Here is a 20,767-nt window from a genome sequence, read left to right as displayed (position 1 = left end):
GTAAAGATGAGCTCTTCAAGATAGCAGCTTTCCAACATCAAGGGCAGATTATTAAATAAAATATGTTTTTCCTTTATGATTTTTTCAATACCATATAAGTAAAATATGAAAACTTAGTCACAGTAGGGACATGGCAGAAATATATACCAAAGATAGAATTTGCAATAATTATAACATGTAAAATAGAGAAAGACAGATATAGAATAGGATAGGTAGGTAACAGAGATACAAACAGGTATACAAGAAGAGAAGTAAGAAAGAGAGAGACAAGCATTTTGGAAGACGGGTAGATGGGAAAACGAATAATTAAGTTGATGGGATCAGAAAGAGAAAACTGGCATACAAGATGATATGCAGTAGAGCCTCACACATGTAGTATGGTGAAATGAATATTTTAACTAATAGAGATTTTCTCTATAATTAGTAACTAAATACTCCTTTGGGGAGTGCTTAAACATCTAAAAACAATAAGAGAGATGCTTTGATATTAGCCTAGCAAAATCTTTAGAAAATATAGGGCTTTCCTATAAGTAGGTTATCTCCCTTGGCTAGGCGGCGCTCCATGTAGACAAACTTCTGCAGACTATCCACGCTATTGTTATTGTTTTACGTCTTATCATGGATATAAAGCAGCTCGATAATTCAGCTATCGAAGTACTTACTGTGCCTGAGTTAAAGAAATATTTAAGATTATATGGATAGTATGTTACTGTAAGAAAGGCGGACTTGACTGAAAGGTTGAAAGGTATAAAAATTCTGTCGATGAAGAATGTCAACAAAGTAAATTCATCAGACGATAAGTCTGAAGTATCGGACGATACTTCAGACAGGAATAAGCAGAAGCTTATATCTCCTCTCGGTGAAGTATTGCCTGATCCCAATCTGCTTTCAGCAACCATTCACTGATTTGGCCATGAGCATGATGAGGTGTAAATTTATTATTTAATCAAACAAACACACGCACGCACACACACACACACACACACATATATATATATATATATATATATATATATATATATATATATATATATATATATATATATATATATATATATATATATATATATATATATATATATATATATATATATATATATATATATATATATATATATATATATATATATATATATATATATATATATATATATATATATATATATATATATATATATATATATCCAAGAATAAGAGGAATAACCAGCAAAAGTGGACTCCTATATGCTAGAAATAGATGCCAAATCGGCATCTATTTCTAGCATATAAGAGTCCACTTTTGCTGGTCATTCCTCTTATTTTTGTATGTAATATAATTTTAATCTTCGATTTTTTTTAATATGCTAGACCACTGGTTCTAATTGATTAATATCAATTTCTACTCTTATTAATAAATAAACATAATATATATATATATATATATATAAAGAAACATATCTGCGGAAGTTAAAGCAAGTCACTGAGCATGCGTACATGTCATACGGGAGAGTTCCAATCAGGGGTGGATAACAACCTTATAGGAACCCCCTATAGGCAATGCAGACAGGAAGTCTACTGGTGAAAGCATCAGACATGTTTCAGTCATACCAGAACTCATCAGCAAAGCATATTCAGGTCAGTTGGCAAGACATTGATTATAAAGGAAAATCTAAAGGTTGACATGAAGACAGATAGGTAAGGAAGTGACTAAAATAGAAGAGAATAGATAGGTAAAAGAGGGATAAATATGAAGAGAACATGTAGGTGGGAGAGAGACTGACATACAAACTGAAAAGTAGGTAAAGGATAGGCTGACACACAGGAGAACAAGAGGTAAGACAGACAGACAGGAGGACAAGTGGGTAAGAAAGTGGTAAAAAGCCAAAGAGGATAAATAGATAAAAGAGAGACTGGTAGACAAACAAGACAATACAAGAGATTAAAATAGCAAGACAGACAAGAAAACAAGTAGACAAAAAATGTGAATTGGACAGACATGAGAACAGGTGAAGACAGGATAGGTAAAAAAAAAAAGTTTGCTCATATCCTTGAATATAAACAAGACAAAATTTCTTTTTTATAAATAATTAGCACTATCAGGTGTTGAGTCATATCACAAAAACCTTGGTCTTTCACTAATTAGATATTTTATGAACTGTTATAGGCAGTTGATGAGCTCTCACACGAACTCAAGCTAATAGTAGGGGTGAAGGTTGGCATTTAAGGAATAATAGTTAATAGTTTAAATATTATATATTGTTCTTGCTACTTTTTAAAAATCTAGAATTTCTTCAATACCTTTGTTAATGGTTCAGTAGCATTTTCACTTCTAATATGGTTCTATAATTTGTTCAGTATAAATTGCGTAATTTCATGTTGTTACTCATCTCCAAAGAATATTCAACAGCTTTAACTGAAGGAATGAAAGCTATAAGTAACCATAAACTGCCACATCTCATTCCCTAATTCATTCCTTTCTTTCTCCCCCTCTTCACACACACACACACACACATATATATATATATATATATATATTATTCAATATTAACAGTTTTGTATTAGAAAATCAAGAATTTATACAAGGCTGTAAAAGAAGTGCTCAAACTAGTTGAAACATAGGTACAAAGTTAATTGCAGAATAAAACCGTTAGGTCATCGACTCAAAAAGCCGTAGCCCACCAATGACCACATATAAGAAGTACAGCATAAACCACAAAACCAAATTAGCAAAGGGAAGTCAAAATTTTTATACATAAGAATAAAAAAATCGATTAAAAATACAATAGAACAATATAAATAAACTGCGATTAAAAGTTGATTAAAAATATTAGAGACCGGTACAATTACAGTAGAATAAAAAAATATATATATAGAAAAAATATAGAGAAAAAAAATAATACATAGGGAGACGTAGCACAACACTTCATTCGCTGAGGCCAATAGCCAATAAAAAAAGTTCAAGATAAATAGTACGAAAGTTCAACTACCTCCCTCAAGACACCAAATTTAGTAGGTAAAATCCAATTTCATAAACAGGAATACCGAAGCGCACGGGACAAAACAACAACAGAACATCCAAAGTGTAGCAAAGTAAAATCCATATTTCACCATTCCACAGGTAACATCAGTAAAGTCAAACCGTAAACATCATTTACAGTGGATTATGAGTATAGGTGGAACACAAACACAGAACACCTATGGCCATTTCGGGGGTATATCACCGTATTTAATGCACAATAGAGCACAAATTGGTGATAACCCCTTCTTCAGGGTAAAAACAAGACACACAGACATCAACAAAGTCACCAGTCAAGAAAAATATAATTATGAGAGCAAGCTTAAATAAATAATGATATGGACTAGACCAAAAAAAAAAAAAAAAAAATCTAATTTTTAGTGTACCCTTTAGAATAGTCAGGCAGGTTTGGTAACTAAAGACTATTAGGTTTCAAATCCAACGTAAGCCATGATGAAAAATAAATACTACCATTGTATCTATATTTTTATTATTATTTTAATATCAATATTTTTGTCTTTTTATTTTAATTTTTATTTCTATCATTACCATTACTATCACCATTACTACCATTATTACCACTACTAATACTATTATTTTTGTTCTTATTTCTATTTTTATATAGTTTTAGGAAGGTGGGGGAAAATTTATGATTGCAAAAAGAGATTACCTTGATAAACTTATTCAAGGTTTTCGGCCCAAAAGACCTAAGAGTGGAAAGGGATTCCCTAATGCACAATAAGCACTTACTAATATTAGCCCTAAATTGGGGGGTTCTAGATAAGATTGACCATTCAAGATAGTACTTCTTATTCCTCCTCTTGAGGTCATGCAGGTAAGAGGCGAGTGTTGTGGAATTATAATATTTCTCATTAGAAAAGGAACTCATGTGCGCCCTATACCTGGCTTTAAAATTCACTGAACTTCCAATATAAAACTTATTTTGTTTGTCCTCGTCTCTAACTACGCATTTATACACTGCATTTGTGGACAAACAAAGTCCGCCGAGTGTACATAAAGAAGGGTCCCTACAATTACATAATTTTTTACGGCCACCCTTAAAGTCATTTCCAACATCATTAACCGCCCTCAGAAATTTATTCTTATCAACCATTCCACTTATCTCATTCCCAGATTTAGGCATAATCCGAGGGAATGAAGAGCCCGTTCCACTATCGTCGTGTGGTTTACAGTTGGTTTTATTAGAAACAGGGCATTATTATAAATTGGCGCCAATTTATAATAATGCTCTGGAGGCAAGCGGCTTCAAAACTACAATTTCATATATACATAACACAAGATTTAAAAATAAGTTGGCAGGTTTACCACCCGACCATATTGCGTCTGATCGGTGTGGAGGTAAAAAATTTTTTAGTAGTTACCGTAGTAAACAATCTTTTAGAAACAGGACTAGGAACAATGGAAATATAAATAAAAATAGGAATAAATACAAAAATATAAATAAAAATATGGATACTTTAAATAAGCCTACGATATGGGAAAATCCTAATATGGGAATATTTAAAACAAAAATTTCGCGACCCAGAATAAGAGAAGTAATTTGGTCCCCCCCCTTTTTCCCTCAGGGTAAGAAACTTACCAAAAATGTTCTTTAGGATCTTAGAAAATAATTTTCCTAGGGACCACAAATACTACAGTATTTGTAACAGGTCTACAATTAAGTGTTCCTACTCTGGAATGCCAAATTTAGCATCCATTATTGCCTCTTCAAATAGGAATAAAATAAATAAGTTAAAGCTATGCGAATGTCCGCCTCAGGGAAACCCTGTTTCTAATAAAACCAACTGTTTTATGGTCGGGTGGTAAATATGGTCGGGTGGTAAACCTGCCAACTTATTTTTAAATCTTGTGTTATGTATATATGAAATTGTAGTTTTGAAGCCGCTTGCCTCCAGAGCATTATTATAAATTGGCGCCAATTTATAATAATGCCCTGTTTCTAATAAAACCAACTGTAAACCACACGACGATAGTGGAACGGGCTCTTCATTCCCTCGGATTATGTCTAAATCTGGGAATGAGATAAGTGGAATGGTTGATAAGAATAAATTTCTGAGGGCGGTTAATGATGTTGGAAATGACTTTAAGGGTGGCCGTAAAAAATTATGTAATTGTAGGGACCCTTCTTTATGTACTCTCGGCGGACTTTGTCCACAAACGCAGTGTATAAATGCGTAGTTAGAGACGAGGACAAACAAAATAAGTTTTATATTGGAAGTTCAGTGAATTTTAAAGCCAGGTATAGGGCGCACATGAGTTCCTTTTCTAATGAGAAATATTATAATTCCACAACACTCGCCTCTTACCTGCATGACCTCAAGAGGAGGAATAAGAAGTACTATCTTGAATGGTCAATCTTATCTAGAACCCCCCAATTTAGGGCTAATATTAGCAAGTGCTTATTGTGCATTAGGGAATCCCTTTCCATTCTTAGGTCTTTTGGGCCGAAAACCTTGAATGAGTTTATCGAGGTAATCCCTTTTTGCAATCATAAATTTTCCTCCACCTTCCTAAAACTATATAAAAATAGAAATAAGAACAAAAATAATAGTATTAGTAGTGGTAATAATGGTAGTAATGGTGATAGTAATGGTAATGATAGAAATAAAAATTAAAATAAAAAGACAAAAATATTGATATTAAAATAATAATAAAAATATAGATACAATGGTAGTATTTATTTTTCATCATGGCTTACGTTGGATTTGAAACCTAATAGTCTTTAGTTACCAAACCTGCCTGACTATTCTAAAGGGTATACTAAAAATTAGATTTTTTTTTTTTTTTGGTCTAGTCCATATCATTATTTATTTAAGCTTGCTCTCATAATTATAATTTTTTTGACTTGTGACTTCATTGATGTCTGTGTGTCTTTTTTTACCCTGAAGAAGGGGTTATCACCAATTTGTGCTCTATTGTGCTCTAAATACAGTGATATACCCCTGAAATGGCCATAGGTGTTCTGTGTTTGTGTTCCACCTATACTTGTAATCCACTGTAAATGATGTTTATGGTTTGACTTTACTGATGTTACCTGTGGAATGGTGAAATATGGATTTTACTTTGCCACACTTTGGATGTTCTGTTGTTGTTTTGTCCCGTGTGCTTCGGTATTCCTGTTTATGAAATTGGATTTTACCTACTATATTTTTTCTATATATATATATTTTTATTCTACTGTAATTGTACCTGTCTCTAATATTTTTAATCAACTTTTAATCGCAGTTTATTTATATTGTTCTATTGTATTTTTAATCGATTTTTTTATTCTTATGTATAAAAATTTTGACTTCCCTTTACTAATTTGGTTTTGTGGTCTGTTGTACTTCTTATATGTGGTCATTGGTGGGCTACGGCTTTTTGAGTTGATGGCCTAACGGTTTTATTCTGCAATTTACTTTGTGTATATATATATATATATATATATATATATATATATATATATATATATCAGCTTTTGTCCCTCTCATATCTCGTATTTGTCTCTGTATTAATCTATCTCTTAGTATTATGATCAACAACTCAACCCTCACTAGTAACACCACCTACCATCACAAACCCGTTGTTTATTTGTTACGCCATACAATTTACTAAAAACACAGAAATGGCAACAAAAGTACTGAGGAACCAATTGTACTTTCTTGTTCTCTTGGCAGTAGCTTTCTGTTCCCTTCTCTTATCATCTAGGTTTTTCCTATCTATCTCATTGTTTCTTTGTTCTAATATTTAAGGACCAGCAACAGATGATGATGAATGCAGGGTTTTATGGAGACGCCATAAAACTTTCACATGCAGGGCAATGTTTGTTTGATTGATAGAAAAATCTTTTTTTTGAACAGTGATCAGATAGACCTTTTTCATAAACAGTTTAACTTACAGTATAAATTTTTTTAAATGATAGCTACCTATTGTTGCTTAATCAGTGATTTAAATTAAATGGAGTAACTGAGAAGGCAGGCCTTCACAATTGCTTATAAATTACAAACAATAACCCATGAGCTTCAAACCAGGTTTGTTTTAATTTCCAGTTATGTAAAGAATATTGGACAAAGATAGTGAAAGTAATGGTTTCTAGGAAGATAATAGGGTTGAAAATTTAAAATATTTCTCTTCTAAAAGTTTCAGATACCAGAACTTGTCAGTCATCCTAAATCCCTTTAACTGTTTTCTTGTATTTATTCCAATTCAAGTTTATAAGTGTATAATAATAAAGGAGATAAATCACTCGCAACAAAAAGAAAAGACAACAACCTGAACAAAATTTAGGATGATTTTAACATGAAGAGTAACGGGCACTTAACAAGTTATATATGATATAATATTGGCTAATGATTTTTTTTTATTTTTTTTTTTTATTTAAACAAAATATAAATAACTTTTCATCTCGGGTTTCACCTGTATTTACTTACTTGTAATTAGAGTAGTTTTCAGAAAAATACTGTTGTAACTTGTCTATCATCAACAGTATTAATACATTAAGTATGATACATAGATGGCTATTTTAATTAAATACTGCATCAGTTACATATACTGAAGTTTTGTTCATTCAGGCTGCTATTCACATCAGTGAATATCAGAGACAATGAATTCTCATACAAGCATGTGGCTGGCTGCTAGTATATACCATTAAAATGTCTAAAGAGGCTGAAATGCACCTGGTGCTCTTACTGACCGATGTTGGGACGAATTTTCATTTCTTTCTCATATTTATTGTGTTTTTAACACAGCTAGTCCACAAGAGATGTTATCTCAAGACAAATTATGTGGTAATTGGTCTACCAACAATGTATGTTCATTAAGTGAGATACATAGATGGCTATTTTATGTAATAACTCTTTGTTGTGTGTGAAACATCATTTTAATATATCAATAAATATATAAAAAGTTGATGCACATTAAATTAATGATTATTTTTAATGCCATTAAAACATATAAGGAACATATTGTAATCAGAAATATAGTCATGAAAGGTTTAATGTTATTTTTTTTAATTGGACGACAGATTTATAATAATTTGAATAAACCAAACCTTAAAATTAGATGAAAGTAGGGAGGGCTACAAATATCAAGCAAAAACAGGATTTAAAAAATTTTTCAAAGAAGAGCCAGCCAAAATGAAGGTGTTTCTTATAAGCATGTGCACCTTATAAACTATCAAGTACAGTAGAATTATATAACATGTGGGACTAGTTAGCATCATAGTATGTCCCTTATCAATTAGCCTCTGCCTTAGATTTTGAAAGGCCTTAAAATCTTGCTCTTGTCTTTCATGGAAATAGTCATGTTTGTATCTTACAAACTTTAAACCAAAATACCACTGGGAGGCAGCAGTAGTAGCCAGAGCAGTGGCCATGGCAGCAGCAATAGTAGTAGTAGTAGTAGTATGATGATGATGAATGTGATGTTGACGGATTAAGAATAGGAGATGATGATTAAATGGTTTGGGTAGTGGAATTGATGGTTGTGCATGAGAAGGAAGATGAGATTATAATGATGATGACAATGCTGGTGATTGTGATAGTGATGGTGGTGGCATTGATCAGATGATGGGATGTTAATGTTTAGTTTGAACTAGATCAGGATTATGTTTGATAGGAAATCAACAGAGAGATAAACAGACAACAGAGCATACAAAGTAGACAGACAGACAAAATGGTGAAAATAGACAAATAGATGGAAGTAGTGAGAAAGAAACTAGTAAGCAGGTGGACATGAAGAAAGAGACAGACAAAAGTACATGTAGACAGACAGACAAGAAGACGAGTAAAATAGACATAAAATAGACAAGATAAGTAATGTAGACAGACAGGTAGACAAGAGGACAGGTAAATAGAAAGAGATAAGAGCGCAAATATAGTAAATATTAGAAAACTGACTGATAAGAAATAGAGAGAAAATAGTCAAGATGACAGGTAAAGTAGACAGATAGACAAGAAGACAAGAGTGAGCTAGAAAGACAGTTAATAGGATAGGTAAAATAGACAGAATACAGACAGTTGAAATAAAAGAGATAAACAAATAAGACATGAAATAGAAAGACTGACAGATAGACATAAATAGGACATGCAGACAGACTGATAGATAAGAAGACAAATAAAATAAACAGACAAACAAACAGATTAGATAGAAGGACAGGTAAAATATGAAAAACAGAAAGACAAGAAGCCAAATAAAGAAGTAGGCAGATAGATAGATAGATACATTTCTTTTATTAGCCACACGGGGCTCAACAAAGATGGGACAAATAGATAAATAGATAGATAGACGGACGGACAGACAGACAGACAAACAGATAAGAGAACATGTAAAGTGTAGAGAGATCAGCTAAAACAGAAGGATACAAATCGACATTAGTAGAAGTAAACCATCGAATAGGCCAAGCATATTTCCAAAGGATATTTAAAACGGGGAAGGTAAGTAGACAAATTAGTTTGAAGAAGAACAAGCGAAGCAAGTTAGACAGATTGGCAATTTAGTAGATAGATAGAAAATGTTAGGCATAAGAGCAAAAGATGAATAGAGAGCACATGGGAGTTATATGACATCTTTGTGATTGATTAGACTAACAGTGGATGAAAAACAACAACAACAATAGTTCTTGAGACAGTAGTAGATTATTTCTGTTGATGATGTAAGCATCAGGGATGGTTATATTACCAAACTTCAAAAGAAAATATGTAATTAATTCTGATATCAGCCAGAGTAAGTCAGAATTCAAGAAGAGGATAGGTGAGGTTAGAACTAGCAAATAGAGTTGGGTGTAGCTGCTGCCTCAATGCCTGTGAGAGAAGTGGGTGGTTGTGACATTGGGAATGGTATGGGTAGATGAAGAAAGAAGTTTTGAATGAGAGTGGAAAGTGAAGTCGAGGCTAAGGTTACATTGGCTTTCTGTAAGTGGTGCCTTGTTGAATCTTTACAATTGTGTTGAAATGTTATTGCTAAACACTATTGCTGATTGCAGCTAAACATTTTTGTGGGTTTATAGCTAAACACTTGGTGGATTGTAGCTAAACATTATGGCAACTTGCAACAAATTACAGTTAAATAGTCTTGTGGATTATGAGACTCACCTTTCCACTACTAATAAGGGCTGAGCCAATGACATGACAGACCCTCTGTGCAGTTCCTCAATCTGTGAGAAATAGCAGCTGAATCTCCCTCATATGACATTCTACTCCCTGAAATAAGGAAGAACACATTAGACAATGTAATCTTGGATACATTATGACTTAATAAAAGACACCATGGTCATAGCTGGAATGCTTTTGGTCATAGGTTTGCTTGATCAGGGTTGACCAGGGGTTAAATAGCAACAATTGAGTGTTCACCAAGTGATGTTTCATTTTTAATTATGTATTATGATTGTGTACGCTTAATAACACTTTATGAATCAAATCGTTTGACCTTAGTAATGCTTCATGCTTAGTAATGCTTCGTTTGACCTTAGTAATGCCAGCCAACACTTCATAAACACATGGTTGTTTGCTCTTAGCATCATTTTATGAATAAGATAGTTGTTTGCCCTTAGCAACACTTCATGAATAAGGTAGTTGTTTGCTCTTAACAACCCTTTGGGAATAAGGCTGTTGCTTGCCATTAGCAATATTTCATGCTCAAATGAAACATCTGTCCTTTAGCAATACTTCATGAATTGGTGGTAACACTTTATGAATAAGTAATTACTTGCTTCTGGAAATACCTCAGGGCAATCATTTGTCCACAAGGTTTGTCCAAAGGTAAACAATCATTTGTTCAGTAATTAGACTTTCTGCAAGGATTAAAGTGAAGATATTAAAATATATGACCTTCAATGATTGTGATGATAGAAGAATGTTTAATATATCAATGCCTGTACAATTATGATGGTACACTAGTTGTGTACTTCTTGTTGGGATGATGGCTAGCAAGGTAAGATTATTAAGATAATTGTTAAAATCGGTTAACTGTACTAAGGAATAAGTTATTACACATCTTGGAGAGTTGTTGTCAAGTTAAATACATCTAGACACACAGACAGAGACAAATCTATCATCTTCATCATCATCATTATCAACCTCTGGACCTTACTATCTTGAATTCTTTGACTCATAGAGCCAGTTAGCTGATTTCCATGGCATATAAGTGACCATGTTCACAACATTCCCTCTGAGCAGGATGTCAGTCCATCATAGAGCTACTCATTTTACAGCTGATTTGACTGGAGTGACATGAAATAAAGTGTTTTGCTCAAGAACACGCTACCAAGTCCAGGAATTGAGACTGACTTTGTGATCATGAATGCAACACCATAACCACTTGACCTCACACCTTCATGACAATCTTTTTCTTTTTTTTTTTTTCAATTTCTAATGACTAGAAAGACTCTATGATAACATATCAAATATGGTCCAGATCAACAATGACCACACAGCAGAATATGAAGCAATTAAGATGTGGCTATAAAAAGTCATATTAGTCATCTGATGTAGTGTCTCGTCTATCCTCAGGCTATCAGGTACCATTATGGTTTTCATGATTTGCAATAACTGAGTGGTTAAAATGATACTATCTTGTATCATGGATCATGGGTTTGTTTTTCTCTGGGTAAGACATTTTTTTTAATGGTTTAATCAGAAGAGAAAGGGAAGTGCCCATAATCCTTTATAGTGTCTCTGAGTGCTGGGAATTAGGACTGATCCCAAGACTGTATAGTTAAGAAACAAGTTTCCCTGCCATACATGTGTGTGTGCTTGTGCATGTGTATTTGTCTTAACATCATGTATGCAATGTTGTTCATTTCCAGTCTTCCATGAAAAATTTGTCTGACCATGGGGAAATATTATCTTGCTTGGAAACTGCTGAGGGTTGGCAACAGAAAGGGCATCCAGTAATAGAATATCTGCCTCAACAAATTCCGTCTGATCCATACAAGCATAGAATAGTTGACAGTAAATGATGAATGATTGAAAATGAAAAATCTAATGGTGAAAATATACTGGTTTCTAATGTTCATGCAAACAACAAGGTTATCTCCACAAATTGTCGTGCTCAAACTTTATACTCTACTTAGGATTCTATAGTGCTTAGTGAATATGGGATCAATAAACCACTGGATAGGACACAAGCCTATTGCAACTTTCTGAGAAGATACTGTAACTATACACCACAGCTAGATGAACTGAGTTATGTAGAATTGTGCCCAGCAACAAGATGCTTGTAGTCAACATGAACTAATAAATCAATATCTTATCTACTTATCTAGACTGATAATAGGTTGAATTGTTAGAACATTGGACAAAATGTTTTTGATATTTAACAACAGACATTTATATTCCAAGTTCAAATCCTGCTGAGGTCAACTTTTTCTTTCATCCTCCCAAAGCAATAAACCATCCCAGATTTGAACAGAATTGTAATACAAGACTAAGATTGTTTGGTTATTTTGGCTAAACATCCATTCTTCATGCAAGCAAGATCCAACTTTGCTAAATCCCAGAATACACACATGCTGGTTATAAACAAATATGTTAAACACATTAAAAAGTTTTTAAGAAATTAACATTTCTGACACTGAAACTGTGCAATTGGCTTTTCTAGAGTCAAAAAAAAAAAAAAAAAAAAAAAGAGATGTATTTATTCTATAGACTTTATATAATTGACATTGATGGGCTCCCAACTTTTAATGACTGCCCGTTATCTTTATTGGTTGACAGACGCAATTACTTCAATTAGCTGACCATATTTTTTTTACTTTTTTTGTAAGCTTTTATTGTTGTAGTTGTTGTTGTTGTTGTTGTTGTTACTAAGTCCTGAGTAGTCAGAATACAAACATTTGCTACAAGTCATGTTACAGCAAGCAGAACTTTCTTCTCACCTGGCAACTCATTTTTAAACTATAACCACCACCCCAACTACCTTGCCTCCTTTCAGCCTCACTATGACAAAGTACTTGTGTCAAAAGTAGATCAGATTGAGGGAAGGGGAAGGGAAAAAAAGAAAAGGTGGAGGGGAAACAAATCTCAATCTTATTCCAATCTAAACAATTTTTTCTCCATTATTTTTATTTTTTATTTTTCATGTAATGCTCTGATTTCATTTATCTACCAATTATATTTTGTTGTTATTTGTTCCTGTTTCTTTTTTCAATAATCTAAAACAGTTTTGTTAACAATTCCAAACAAGAGGGCTCTTCATAAATCTTCGTCTTTTAAGTATTAATTGTCAAATGTAAAAACGATGATGAAGTCCTGGAAACACTTTCTTTATGCTGTTTTTCTTACCTTGTCCTTTTCTTAAAGGATTTATTGATTCTTAAAATGAGAACTAAATGAAACCAAAATGTTTTATGGGACATTATAAACTTTAATCTTGAAACACACATCATTTTTAGTACTTTGTATTAGTAAACTTTAGTACATATGTTATGAACTAGTTGATATCTATTGGTGACAGCAAACCTTTTTATATTGGTGTGTTGAGATTTTAATTTCTTCAATAATTCTTGATACTGAAGTCATCATCATCATCATTGTTTAACGTCCGCTTTCCATGCTGGCATGGGTTGGACAATTTGACTGAGGACTGGTGAAACCAGCTGGCTACACCAGGCTCCAATCTGATTTGGCAGAGTTTCTACAGCTGAATGCCCTTCCTAACGCCAACCACTCCAAGAGTGTAGAGTGCTTTTACATTCCACCAGCACGAGGGCCAGTCAGGCGCTACTGGCCATGGCCATGCTCAAAATGGTGTTTTTTACATGCCACCTGCACAAGAGCCAGTCCAGCGGCACTGGCAACGTCTTGAAACCAAAAGTGGTCATTTTTCTTCTAGTGCTGATTTGAATGACTAGTTGAATGACCAAATCCAAGCTTCTCTGCTAGTTCTCAACAGTTATGATGAGACTGTGTTCCACCAGGGTTTACAGGACGTCCTCATCAAGCTACAGATCTTCCAGGATGAGGCTTGTCTTCTAGGTTCTAGTTTCCATCTCAGAAGTTCGGGAGCCACTGTTGACACTGGCTTAAACTTATTGTCCGATCCCCATATACTGCATTAATATTCCTTTCACTTCCCCATGCGTTGTTGCTTTTATTGAACTCATAAAGCAAAATATACCAAGTATGCTCTTTTGTCATTTCCATTATCGCTTTGAAAAAATAACTGTTAAAATAGAACGGCACTCTTCAAAATTTGCACTAAGAATAAGTACAAGGTAAAATTACTACCTGCTTTTATAGCAAGTTGATGCAGGTAGTCCCCGTCTGACGTTTAGTTCATGTAATTGAAAAAAAAAACACATTATTTATGGGTTAACCCAATATGAATATATATATATGTGTGTGTGTGTGTTTGAGGAGATTTGTTATAGGTATGAGAATATACCATAAACAAGTATTAAAATGGAGAGATGGTGAAGCAGAAAAATAAAAATAAAATTTAAAATTTAATTTATGCAGCCTGACTGGCCTTCGTGCCAGTGGCACGTAAAAGCACCCACTAAACTCTCGGAGTGGTTGGCGTTAGGAAGGGCATCCAGCTGTAGAAACTCTGCCAAATCAGATTGGAGCCTGGTGTAGCCAGCTGGTTTCACCAGTCCTCAGTCAAATTGTCCAACCCATGCCAGCATGGAAAGCGGACGTTAAACAATGATGATGATGATGATGCATTGTCATTCTCATCAGTGAAGAATCTTTTGAAGGACATCAAAAAAGTTTAATAAGATGAAGTAAAATGAAATAAAAATAAAATAAAATGAAAATAAAATAAGATACATTAAGAGAACACAGATAGAGCAGTAAGGGAAATCTGGTAACTTACAAACGAAGTTGTGAACGGGAAAAATAATGATATCAACAATAATAATGGTGAGAGAGATGAAAAATAAAAATAAAAAATAAAAATATATCAATGTGTATGCAAGTGTATATGTGCAGTGAAACTCTAGCATAAGAATCCAACGGATGTGTTTAAAATAATAATAATAATAATAATAATAATAATAATAATAATAATAATAATAATAATAATAATAAAACACGCCAGAAAAGGTCACAGAAAACGAGAAAGCAACCATACTCTGGGATATGCCAATACACACAGATAGAGAAATTAAGGCAAATTTGACCAGATGTAGTTGTCAAAGATCATGAAGAAAAAAAATGCTTTCTAATTGATGTATCAATACCAGCAGATGACAACGTTTCTCTAAAAGAAATGGAAAAACTTTCAAAATACAAAGACCTGGAAATAGAGGTAACTCGAATGTGGAATCTAAAAACAGAAACAATTCCTATCATAGTAGGTGCCTTAGGTATAATAAAAAAATATTCAGACAAATACATAAAAACACCAGGGCTTACAAATATATATAACATACAGAAAATTGCACTACTGGGCACTGCACACATCCTACGCAAAACACTTTCAATACAGTAACCATAAGAGCACCACAGCAAACCAGAGCACATACCCAAGGCGCACAGAGCTGCGCTCGGTAGTGAAGTGAAAGCACGTTATAAAAATAAAACTACTGAACAATAATAATAATAATAATAATAAACACCGTTCTAGACGAAATACAGTGTAAACAAGGCCACGTGTGTCTTTTAGAGTACAATGTGACAATTTCACTAGTATAAGAAAGCCATAGAGGGTTATACGTATACATAATAGTATTATTGAAAAACGAGTAAATATATATATAACGAATTTAAGGAGATGTTATTAACTAATAATAAAAAAATAATTAATTCCCTAGATAAACGTAAAATCAAATGTAGATATAAGTTAAATTACTTATATAATAAGTTTAGCTAATTTGTGTAAATATATAAACCCTATTTTATGTTACTAATTGTTGTAGATATAATTTGTAGTAGTTAAGTGTGTATATTAGTACGAGATTATATTGGGTATATGACATATTTAGAATAAGATTAAACTAAGAAGTTTTTTAAATAAATAAATAGATTAATGAAAATAGATTAAATTGTAAAAATTTAGCTTAACTTATGTATATTATGTATTTTACGTATTTTAGTTTTAAATTATTTAGACTTTATAATTTTCCGGTAAATGGTATACTACAGTTAATTTTTTCTTATTCTCACAGCTAAAATACATTTTGTCATTTTAACAGTTTAGATACATATTCTATCTATTCTATATAATTCTATATAATTTTTATATTTACGCCATATTTTCACGTGATATATTTCTTATAAACGCTAAGTTCTACGTATTACGTTTGAAATTTTAGTTTAACAGAAATTCTTCTATAAGATAAGTTGTGGTTTTATTTTAAGTAATGTTGTTAAATGCTTTTCAATCATTTATTGTTAAAACACGTATTATTCTATATTTATTTCATAATTATTATAAGTTAAGATACGTACGTTGATTTTATTATTATTTTTATTATTCTTATGATTATTTTAGACCTGAAGAATGACTATATTTTTAGATCGAATCGAATTTATTTTAAAATATAGCCACGAAACGGGCGTAGTCTATTTAATACTATTTATTGATTATGTAATTTATTGATTTTTAGAATAAGGTTTTTATAGTATATTTATTTCTCTAGATGGTTTGAATAACGTTTTTCATTATTGAATTTGTTAATAGAGGTTTTTTCTCTAAATTATATACATACATTACACACACACATACACGCACGCACGCACACACACACGCACACAAATATATATATAATTTACCAGAAGTTTAAAGCTGATGAACAAGACTATGTTTGAGAGTGAAAGCAGAGACAAAGTCAAAGAGTTTTATTCAGAGAGAGACGGCGATCAAAGACAGGGTAGGCCGGTGTGTTCAACAGAATTTCTCCACTCAAAAAATTGGCCATAGGTAGGGAAGGCAACTGAAAAAAGAAAAAACGAAAAAAGATAAGAAACAAAGACGATATTAATTAATTCAGATACATACATATATACACAACACATACACCACATACGACACACACGTGCACATACCCGCACACACATACATAATGGTGCATGTGTAAGGAATGGATACAAACATAAAAAATAATAAAGGAGCACGCATTCTCAACAAAAAACGTGCGTATATATATATACATATACATTTCCATATAAAATATATATATATATATATATATATATATATACATACATACATACATACATACATATACACACACACACATATATATATATTATATATTTTTATATACATACACACACACATATATATATATATATATATATATATATATATATATATATATATATATATATATATATATATATATATATATATATACATACATATATTTCTACATACATACATATATTTCTACATACATACATACACGCACATGCACACATATACACATACATAAATACACACACGTACAAATACACTCCCGCAAAAGCAAATTAAATAAAATTTGGAATTTTTTTGCGGAGGGTGAAAGTGTTAACAAGAACAGGACAACGAGAACAAGACAGTAAGAACTATCCTGTTCTTGTTAACACTTTCACCCTCTGCAAAAAATTCCAAATTTTATTTAATTTGCTTTGCGGGAAGGACTGTTCCAACGAAGTCGCATATCGTCCTTGCCTTTGAAACGTGGAGCAGATGGAACTGGGACAACTGACGAAGGATTATACTCTTTATGTTGCATGTCTCGTTTCTCTGTTTGTTTTTTTCGTTGTTCGAAAAAAAGTTCGTTTTCTGTTTTCGTCCTTATGTTTTCGTTTCTCATTGTTCAACGTTTTTTTGTGATGTCCTATACCCATATATGCATGTATGTATACATATAGATGTAGGTATGTACATATATGAATGGATATATGCACATGTTTATAAACTACTTATATTATTATATGATCGAACGCCATGCATCCTTTCCCATGTAAGTTTTATCTATATATACATATATATATATATACACACATATACATACATATGTGTGCGCTTATATATATATATATATATATATATATATATATATATATATATATATATGCATATATACACATATACAAACATACATACATATACATACACACACACACACACACACACACACACACACACACACACACACACACATATATATATATGTATTTTAGTTTTAGGTAAATACTCATTGATAGGCTATCTATATCGTGATTTTGCTAGAAGATTCTTTTTGTTTTTTGTTAAGTCTATTACATGTCACCTAAAAATGCATCGAACATCACTACTGACATACATGTCATATGTTTGCCAACATAATTAACAATGGAAATTTCTAATTTGATATGGAAGACAGAAACAGGTTCGATTATTTGTCATTTACTACTAACAAGAGAGATAATGCTTCTGAACATGTTTTGTCCGTAAATTAGACTTTTCACCACCTCCATCCTAAATCCCTTGGCAGTTGTGCTAGTTTACCAGAACCATTAGAGTGTCAGATAAAATGACTAGCAGTATCAAGTTATAGACCTTTGCATTCCAAGTTCAAACCTTGCCGAACTCAACTTTGCTTTGACTCACTAAAATCAAGTACTAGTCAAGTACTGGATTAATTTTATTAATTCCATAAATGACATTATACTACCAGATGAATTATATGAAATGTTTATTTTCTTACTCATTAGATATACATGGTTATCATTTTTGTAGTTTATACAAAGGAAATTTTTATTCCTCTTTATGAGTTAGTTGACCTTTCCAGACCATACACTACCAGTTAAAGTGATGTAGATTGATGTTCACTTTGAACATCTATATGTTCCAGATGGAAGGATAAATGAAGTATTTAGTACAGGATCTAGATGATGAGGCCAGGTGGAGAAGGGACTGGTCTGTCAGATGGACCAATTGAAAAATGGAGTATTCAGTTTGCATGTTCAGAAGAGCAGTGGTTATTATAACAGAGGTAAAAGACACAGAGAGAAGAAATGATATGTCTGTGAGCTAAGGATAAGACATCAAAAATATGAATGCACTGAATAATGTTTGTTATAATGATGGTTTCCAACAATAATACTGTTTCTTTTATTCATTCAGTTTTAATTTTATTTTGCAGAAAAAATGAGTGGACCGAACCTGTATAACCAAGGTGGAATCCCTTCTTCTAAAGGAGAGTCAAATACTCGAGTAAATATGCACATCCCTGCTCTCCGGATCCAGTCGGAGACCCCACTGCCAACAAATTGCAGCCAGACACCACCAGTCCTACAACCCAGTGATAAATCAGTGCAGTTGCCACCACTGAAAACATCTCGCAGGAATCCCAACTGCAGTAAATTGATCAACACTCCCAGAGATCCAGTGCAAAATATACCCTGTACTGCACAGCAAACAACTAAAAACATTTCTTATATTGTATCCGGCTCCTTACAATCAAATTCTTGCTCCCGACTTAATAGAAACAGTAAGTATCCTTCTAAGTTTTTCCTGTTTTCATCTATCAGAAACTTCCGAGCCAACAAGGAAACCTTGATGTGATCTCTAGTCATGCTAGAAACATCAGTCAAATTCCCATAAATCACATAACACTGCCTTTAAAACGAAGGACACAATGAATAATGTGTCCTTAGAAATAAAATGTTGAAAAAAAAAGTAAAATAGATAAGATAGTCAGAACTGGAATATCTTTAATCTGCTTGGTCACTGCTGGCCTAGGACTAAATATTAACAACATTCCTTTTCTTCTCTTTCTCCAATTTCCAGTTTAGGCTGCTACCTTTGATTTTGTCCAGAAGATTCTGGATTGATTATAGTTGAATCTTGCTGGGTTTATGATATGTGCATGTTACTATAGACAACACAGAGATCAATCAGGTACTGGTATGGCAGTGTGGCAAGATGTTTACTTCCCAACCATATGGTTCCAGGTTCAGTCCCACTGTATGGCACCTTGGACAAGTGTCTTCTACTATAGCCTCAGGCCAACCAAATTTTATGGACAAAAACTGAACAAAACCCATCATGTGTGTGTTTAGTGATATTTGTGTATCTTTGTGTTTGTCTCACACCACTGCTTGACAACTGGTGTCAGTTTGTTTACATTTCCATAACTTAGTAGTTTAAAAAAAAGAAACTGATAGAATAAGTTCCAGGCTTTAAAAAAATGTACTGGAGTTGATTTGTTTGACTAAACTCTTCAAGGCTGTGCCTGCATGGCTGCAGTCCAGTGAATCAAAACAAGTAAAAAAAGGAATAACAATCACACCATAGACTTTTTTAATATCACGCATACACACTACAAAATATTTTAATGTGATTTGTGAGAATTTGTTGTTGGTTGATCATTATGTTGCCAGTAGTTATATGCATATATAAGCCTAGCAAGACTTCCATTGAATAAGGAGTTGTTTACAGACTTAGGGAGAGCTTTGATTTCTTGCTACTATGTTATATTGTGTGTGAGCCTGAGATTGCAATAACATGAGTTCAAGTACTTATCATCCTCTTAAACCTCAACTTCATAAAATGTTCTTACCATCAAGTGAACTTTTAACATAAATATTTTTATATGAATATGGGCTGATTTTCAGGACTGGACTACCTATTTTACAACAACCTTACATATATGATATTGTCAAGTATATATATATATGTGTATATATAATTATTACAAATAAAATAGACATAGATGAAATACTTTTGATGTGATGATCAGCACAGGTAACAGAAACATGAGAGATGGAGAGTAATGATGAGATGGGAAATGGTAGGAGTAGATAAGAAGGTGGTGAGGATGCAAGGTGAAGAAGCAGAAAAGGTGGGCTCAGT

At 32.7% G+C, this 20,767-nt stretch overlaps 1 protein-coding gene across 1 annotated transcript in view; it reads left to right on the top strand.

Moving 5' to 3' along the window:
• LOC106870722 (zinc finger protein GLIS3) overlaps nt 1–20,767 on the top strand; it is a 122,363-nt gene that overhangs the window by 75,913 nt on the left and 25,683 nt on the right. The window contains exon 2 of the mRNA XM_014916892.3: nt 19,056–19,403. Within this exon, the coding sequence (XP_014772378.2) occupies nt 19,061–19,403 (343 nt within the window). The 5' untranslated portion in view covers nt 19,056–19,060. The remainder of the gene's footprint in view (nt 1–19,055; nt 19,404–20,767) is intronic.

The sequence above is a fragment of the Octopus bimaculoides genome, chromosome 4 (genome assembly GCF_046866305.1).
Source record: "Octopus bimaculoides isolate indiv1 chromosome 4, ASM4686630v1, whole genome shotgun sequence".
NCBI classification, from domain to species: domain Eukaryota; kingdom Metazoa; phylum Mollusca; class Cephalopoda; order Octopoda; family Octopodidae; genus Octopus; species Octopus bimaculoides.
This window is presented reverse-complemented; position numbering and strand designations above follow the sequence as displayed.